The sequence below is a fragment of the Aethalodelphis obliquidens genome, unplaced genomic scaffold (genome assembly GCF_003676395.1).
Source record: "Aethalodelphis obliquidens isolate GAN/ISIS:26980383/991018 unplaced genomic scaffold, ASM367639v1 scaffold26, whole genome shotgun sequence".
Lineage (NCBI taxonomy): Eukaryota > Metazoa > Chordata > Mammalia > Artiodactyla > Delphinidae > Aethalodelphis > Aethalodelphis obliquidens.
In genome coordinates this window covers 11,887,666-11,895,385 of record NW_020837970.1, presented here as the reverse complement: position 1 = coordinate 11,895,385, position 7,720 = coordinate 11,887,666, and the positions used below count along the sequence as shown (strand labels likewise).

The following is a 7,720-nucleotide window of genomic DNA, read 5'->3' as shown; positions in this document are numbered from 1 at the left end:
GTGTATGGGTTAGGATTAGGGTACGGGTTAGGATAAGTTTAGGGTTAGGGTTAGGGAACGGGTATGGTTTAGGATACAGGTAAGGGTACGACAGCAGGTTAGGGTACGGGTTAGTGTTAGTGTACAGGTTAGGGTAAGGGTTAGTGTTAGGGTATGGGTACGGTTTAGGATACAGGTTAGGGTACGGGTTAGGATGAGAGTAGGGGTTAGCGTAAGGTTTGGGCGGGGGGGGCGGCACTTTGCTGAACATGCAAAGAACACATTGAAATAACAGTTTGGGCCTCATGTTCTGTTAAAGGTGTTTGACCAGAGTGCACTTTCAACTGAAGCTAAAGAAGAAATGTACAAACTGTATCCTAATGCCCGGAGGGCTCACCTGAAAACAGGAGGCAATTTCCCTTACCTGTGCAGAAGTGCAGAGGTGAATCTCTATGTACAGGTAGGTCCTAGGTTGGATCCCAGAGCACTTTGAACACAGAATCTGGTTTGAAACATAAAGTTTTTTTTATTTTTTGGTTGTCGAGTAAGAGAACTACAGAATTCTCTGTAGGAATGAAGCATTGACTTGATAAATTGGTCCACATTAGTAACTTACAGGAGAATTCAAGCATATCAGAGCCACCTGAGGGACTCTATGCCCACTCTCCCTTTTCTAAGAACCACAGGCCTGAACTCACACACTGAAGCAGCCGTTTGGTACAATGGGACCTTGGCTCCTGGATGCAATGAATTCAGCCAGAGCAGGACACCAGACTTAAATGGAGTCAATCTGAATCCCACGAAGGGACTTCTTGGTCTAATTTTAATGCATTAAAACACACGCACACAAACAAACACTACTTCTTCTAATACCTGCCTAAATGGATATTAGAATAGTGGTGAGAAATGGTTGCTTTGCAATTTGGCAAGTAGTATCAAGAGCCTTAAAAAACCAGTCACGTTCTTTGATCCTGTTCTCCACGTGTGGCAACAGATCCTGAGGAGAGGATCATAAATACAAAAAAATTTGATTCCCAGAGATAGTCATTACGGTGCTAGAACAGCAGAGGATGGGAAGGACCTGATTCGTAGCAGCAGAGGGGAAGGGTTAACACCTACTGGTGAAGCAGCATGTGGCAATTTAAGATGTTAATAACAATTTGTAGTTACCTGGAAAGACTGGTTACATATTAAATGATGAACAAAGATCCCAAATTGTGGTTTTGGTTTGTTTTTGTGTTTTTTTGTTTTTTGCCTGCATTGAGCCTTCGTTGCTGCATGCAGGCTTTCTCTGGTTGCAGCAAGCAGGGGCTACTCTTCATCATAGTGTGCGGGCTTCTCATTGCGGTGGCTTCTCTTGTTGCAGAGCACAGGCTCTAGGCATGCAGGCTTCAGTATTTGTGGCGCACGGGCTCAGTAGTTGTAGCTTGCGGGCTCTAGAGCACAGGCACAGCAGTTGTGGTGCACGGGCTTAGTTGCTCCACAGCATGTGGGATCTTCTCAGACCAGGGCTTGAACCCATGTCCCCTGCATTGGCAGGCGGATTCTCAACCACTGCACTACCAGGGAAGTCCCCAAATTGTGGCTTTTAAAATTTTTTTGACTTTTCTGTTTTCTAATTTTTCTAATTAGTGTGTATTACTCTAATGTTTTACTGTATATATTTTTATTGAGGTATAGTTGACTTATAATATTAGTTTCAGGTGTTCTATATAGTGATTCAACAATTTTATAGATTATATTACATTTAAAGTTACTATAAAATATTGGCTATATTTCCTGTGCTGTACAATATATTCTTGTAGCTTATTTTATACATGGTAGTTTTGTACCTTTTAACCCCCTGACCTTATCTTGCCCATTCCCCCAGGACTCTGTAATTTTAGAACTAGAAACCATTAATACACAACAGTGATGTTTAAAATAATTATTCTGCATTTCTGCAGATACATTTGCTGCAATTCCACGGAACCAAATATGCGGCCATTGACCCATCAATGGTCAGTGCTGAGGAGCTCGAGGTGCAGAAAGGCAACCTTGGCATCAGTCAGGAGGAGCAGTAGCTGTTAGAGTTGGCTCTTAGTGATGAGTGATCCAGTGTGTCCGTACAATCAGTGACATCAGTGCCCACCAGTCGGCCTCTCTCTTCGGTTCGTCAGGTTCACCGGTTATCACTGTGTTTGGAACTAGGACTGATTGTCATCTTCGTGACAGGCGGCAGCTCTTCTAAGCCAGTGTAACTATTCCCTCTTCAGTTTTTTTAGCTTTTGAACTTAACGAAGTACTTTTGAAGATTCCCATTTTAAGAATTGTGAAAATTTTGCTACCAAAAGTCTTCACCACTGTGTTGTTAAGTGAATATTAATTTCTGAATTTGGGGATTCTGTGGATTTTTTTCCTTTCCTTTCTTTGTTATTTGCTGTAAATGCTGCACATCCACATTGTGTATCAGAAGGACATTGGTTATTTTTATGCTTTCTTGGTTATAACTTATCAGAGTGCCAAGGCTGTCACCCACTGTTTGCTCTCCTGCAAATGAACTACTTCTAATTTCCAGTTAAGCAGACTGTTTTCAGTTTGGGCTGTTGTCTTTATACCCATTACAGTCTTTGGAATAAAAATTCAATTTGAGTGAGTGGCTTTTGTGATTATCATAGCTGCCAACTGGGCTACCTACACATAGGACTCTCTGAGAATCAGACTGATGTTTGCCAAGCCCATGTGTCTTTAGGTTAAGTTACTTAACCTCTCTAAAGTGCAGTTTGCTCATTGTTAGATTACAGAAACAATCCTTTATTGAGCTGCTGCTATGTGCAAGGTACTTTTCATACCTGCTTTTTTTTCCCCCTCAGTGGAAGATTTTAAACACACATAAAGTAGAGAAAATAGTATAATGAACTACATCCACATTACCCAGTTTCAAAAATTATCAACTCGTGGACTGTGTTGTATCATCTCTTATCCAACCCTCACTTTTTCCACACATACTCCTATGAATGAATTATTTTAAGGCAATTTCTGATACCTTACTTCATCTGTACATTTCTGTATGTACCTTCAAGAGATAAAATAATGCCATAATCACACTAAAAAATTCACCAATAATTCCTTCATACTAACATCCAGTCAGTGTTCTTATTTGTGATTATCTCATAAATGTCTTTTTACAGTTGACTTGTTCTAATCAGCTTCCAAAGTTGACACTTTGGAAAGACCAGAACCTACCAAAAAGGTCTTCTACAACTAAAGATAATATAAAGAAGGAACCACAACAAGATGGGCAGGAGGGGCGGAGTCACAATACAGCCAAGTCCCATACCCCCAGGTGGGGGACCGACATACGGGAGAATTGCAACTGCAGAGGTTCTCCCAAAAGAGGGTTCCAAGCCCCAAGTCAGGCTCCCCAGCCCAAGAGTCCTGCACTAGCAAGATGAGCACCCAGAGCATTTGGCTTTAAAAGGCAAGAGGGGCTTACTTTCAGGAGTACCAGAGGGCTGGTGGAAACAGAGACTTCACTCTCAAAGGGCTCACAGAAAATCTCACATGCTCCAGGACCCAGGGCAGGAACAGTGATTATATAGGAGCCTGGGCCAGACCTACCTGCTGCTCTTAGAGAATCTCCTGGAGAGGCAGGAGGCAACTGCAGCTCACCCTAGGGATATAGTCACTGGCAGCAGCCATTCTTGGGAGCTCATTCTACCATGTGGACACTGGTGCTGGCAAGTCATTGTGGAATCCTCCCTCTGGCTTATTAGCCCCAGCACCCAGCCTGGCCCTGGCCCAACAGCCTATAGGCACCACTGCTGGGATACCTTAGGCCAAGCAACTAACTGGGTGGGGACACAGCTCCACCCACCATCAGATAGGCTGCCTTGAGACCCCCTGAGCCCCCAGCCACCTCTGGACATGGCCTTGCCCACCATAGGGCCCAGCTCCACCCACTCAAGGGCAGGCACCAGTGCCTGGGCCACAGTCCCACATTCCAAGGAGTCTGCTCTAGCCTCCAGACCAGTCTCACCCACCAGGGAGCAGACACCAACAGCAAGAAAACCACAGCTCCACAGCCGCTGGACCCGGACACTCCACCAGCAGGCCAGATCCTGCACTAGGACCAGCTGGGCCTGGCCCCACCCACTAGCAGGCCATCACAACTTCAGGATGCTCTGGACTCTGCACTCAACCATGTCAGGAATGGGCCTCACCCACCAGCGACCTAACACCAGCTCAGGGACTGCTGGTCACTGGGACTAGATTCCAGGATCTGGCTCTGCCTACCAGTAGGCTGGCACTAGCCCCAGGACCTGGGTTCCCCCACCAATGGGTGGGCAACAGCCCCAGAGTCTCCTTGACCTTGACTCTGCCCACCAGTGCCTAGCACTAGTCCTGGGCCTCCTGGGTTCCACAGTCAGCCACCACGTGACCTGGTCCCACCAACCAGAGGTTAGCACCCCCCACACAAGGCAAGGCCTGGCAATCAACTGAACCCGGGGCCAATCAAGCCTACCAAACTACCCACACAGCCTGCCACAACAGAGGGACCCATGCACCCCTCATAGGGTGAACCCCTAGAGGACATACAGCTTGGGTAACAAGAGGGGGATGCGTTGCTGGGATGCATAGGACATCTCCTACAGAAGGCCGCTTCTCCAGGATGGGGAAATGTAACCAACCTGCCAGATACATAAAAAAAAACAACAACAACTCGGCAAAATAAGGCAACAGAGGAGTATTTTCCAAACGAAGGAACAAGATAAAACTCCAGAAGAAAAACTAAGCAAAGTGGAGATATGCAGTCTACTCAAGAAAGAGTTCAGGGTAGTGATCGTAAAAATGATCAAAGAAAACGGGAGAAGAGTGGATAAACAGTGAGAGAAGTTGGAAGTTTTAAACAAAGAGTTGGAAAATGTAAAGAACCAAACAGAGATGAAGAATACACTAACTGGAATGAAAAATATACTAGAAGAAATCAACAGTAGACTAAATGGGACAGAGGAATGGATTAGCGAGCTGGAAGATGGAGAAGTGGAAATCACTGAAGCTGAACAGAAAAAATAATGAAAAGAAATGAGGACAATTTAAGAGACCTCTGGGACAACATCAAGTGCACTAATATAGAGGTCCAAGAAAGAGGAAACAGAGAAAAGGGAGCCGAGAACAAAATTGAAGACATAATAGCTGAAAACTGGCCTAAAATGGGACAGGAAACAAACAGCCAATCCAGGAAGTACAGAGTCCCCACAGGATTAACCCAAAGAGAAACACACCAAGACACATTGTAATCAAAATGGCAGAAATTAGAGATGGAGAGAATATTAAAAGCAGCAAGGGAAAAACAACAAATGAAATACAAATAAAGTCCCATAAACCTATCAGCTGACTTTTCAGCAGAAACTCTGTAGGCCAGTAGGGAATGGCACAATATATTTAAACTGATGAAAGGGAAAAACCTACAACAACCAAGAATACCCCAGCAAGGCTCTCATTCAGATTTGATGGAGAGATCAAAAGCCTTACAGACAAGCAAAACCAAAAACAAGAAATGTTAAAGGAACTTCTCTAAGCAAAAAAGAAAAGGCCATAACAGGAAACCCGAAAATCATGAAAGGAAAAATCTCATTGGTAAAGGCAAACAGTAAAGGCAGGAAATCACACACACACAAAGCTAGTAGGAAGGTTAAAACACAAAAGTAGTAAAATCTATATCCACAGTAAGCAGTAAAGAGATACACAAAACAATTAGATGTAAAACATAATATCAAAAACAGTAAACATGAGGGGAGGAGAGTACAAATGCAGGGTTGTTAAAAGGCATTGGAAATTAAGAGATCAGCAAGTTAAAACAATCACATATATATATCAATTCACATATAAAAACCTCATGGGGGACTTCCCTGGTGGTCCAGTGGCTAAGACTCCATGCTCCCAATGCAGGGAGCCCAGGTTCAATCCCTGGTCAGGGAATTAGATCCCACATGCATGCTGCAATGAAGATCCCACATGCTGCAACTAAGACGTGGCACAGCCAAAATAAATAAATATTAAAAAAAAAAACCTCATGGTAATCATACACAAGATCTATAATAGACACACACACTCAAAAAGAAAAAGGAATCCAAACATAACACTAAACATAGTCATCAAATCACAAGAGAACAAAAGAAGAAAGGAACAAAAAAGACCTATAAAAATAACCCCAAACAATTAACAAAATGGTGATAAGAACATACATATCCGTAATTACTTTAAATGTAAATGGACTAAATGCTCCAATCAAAAGACAGAGTTGCTGAATGAATAAAAAACAAGACCCACGTATATGCTGGCTACAAGAGACTCACTTGAGATGTAGAGACACACATAAACTGAAAGTGAGGGGATGGAAAAAGGGGATGAAAAAATTTCCATTCCAGGCAAATGGAAATCAAAAGAAAGCCAACATAGCAATAGTCATATCAGACAAAATAGACTTTAAAATAAAGACTGTTACAAGAGATAAAGGAGGACATTACATAATGAACAAGGGATCAATCCAAGAAAAAGATATACCAATTGTAAATATATATGCATCCAACATAGGAGCACCTAAATACATAAAGCAAATATTAATGGACATAAAGGCAGAAATTGATAATAACAATAGGGGACCTTACCACACTTACATCAATGGAAAGAACATCCAGAGAATCAATAAGGAAACACTGGCCTTAAATGACACATTAGACCTAATGAACTTAATAGATATATATAGAACATCCCATAAAAAGCAGTAGAACACACATTCAAGTGCTCATGGAACATTCTCCAGGATAGATCACATGCTAGGCCAGAAAACAATCCTTGGTAAATTTAAGAAAATTGAAATCATATCAAGCATCTTTTCCAACCACAATGCTATGAAACTAGAAATCAACTACAAGAAAAAAAACCTGCAAAAAACACAAACAGGTGGAGGCTAAACAATATGCTACAAAACAAGCACTGAATAAATCAAAGAGGAAATAAAAAATACCTAGAGACAAATGAAAATGAAAACACAATGATCCAAAAATATATGGGATACAGCAAAAGCAGTTCTAAGAGGGAAGTTTATAGCTATACAAGCTTACCTCAGGAAACAAGAAAAATCTCAAACAACCTGACCTTACACGTAAAGGAACTAGAAAAAGAACAACAAACAAAACCCCAAGTCAGTAGAAGGAAAGAAATTGTAAATCAGAGCAGAAATAAATGAAATAGAGATTTTTTAAAAATCAATGAAACTAAGAGCTAGTTCTTTGAAAGGATAAAATTGATAAACCTTTAGCCAGACTCATCAAGAAAAAAGAGGAAGGGCCCAAATCAATAATATCAGAAATGAAAAAGGAGAAGTTACAGCCAACAGCACAGAAATAGAAAGGATCATAAGAGACTACTACAAACAAGTATATGCTAATAAAATGAACAACCTAGAAGAAATGGACAAATTCCTAGAAATATACAACTTCCCAAGACTGAACCAGGAATAAATAGAAATTATGAACAGATCAATTACCCATAATGAAACTGAATCAGAAACTTTAAAAACTCCCAACAACACCAAAAATTCCAGGACCACGTGGCCTCACAGAAGAATTCTACCAAACATTTCTACAAGAGTTAACACCTATCCTTCTGAAACTATTCCAAAAAACTGCAGAGGAAGGAATACTCCCAAACTCATTCTATGAGGCCAGCATCACCCGGATACCAAAACCAGACAAAG

General features: G+C 41.7%; 1 protein-coding gene across 6 annotated transcripts in view; it reads left to right on the top strand.

Moving 5' to 3' along the window:
• SPG21 (SPG21 abhydrolase domain containing, maspardin) overlaps nt 1-2,614 on the top strand; it is a 70,752-nt gene extending 68,138 nt beyond the window's left edge. For all 6 annotated transcript variants that reach the window (XM_027123315.1, XM_027123316.1, XM_027123314.1 and 3 more), the window contains 2 exons: nt 299-439; nt 1,926-2,614. In XM_027123315.1, the coding sequence (XP_026979116.1) occupies nt 299-439; nt 1,926-2,042 (258 nt within the window). In that variant the 3' untranslated portion in view covers nt 2,043-2,614. The remainder of the gene's footprint in view (nt 1-298; nt 440-1,925) is intronic.
• Nucleotides 2,615-7,720: the final 5,106 nt, after the last annotated feature.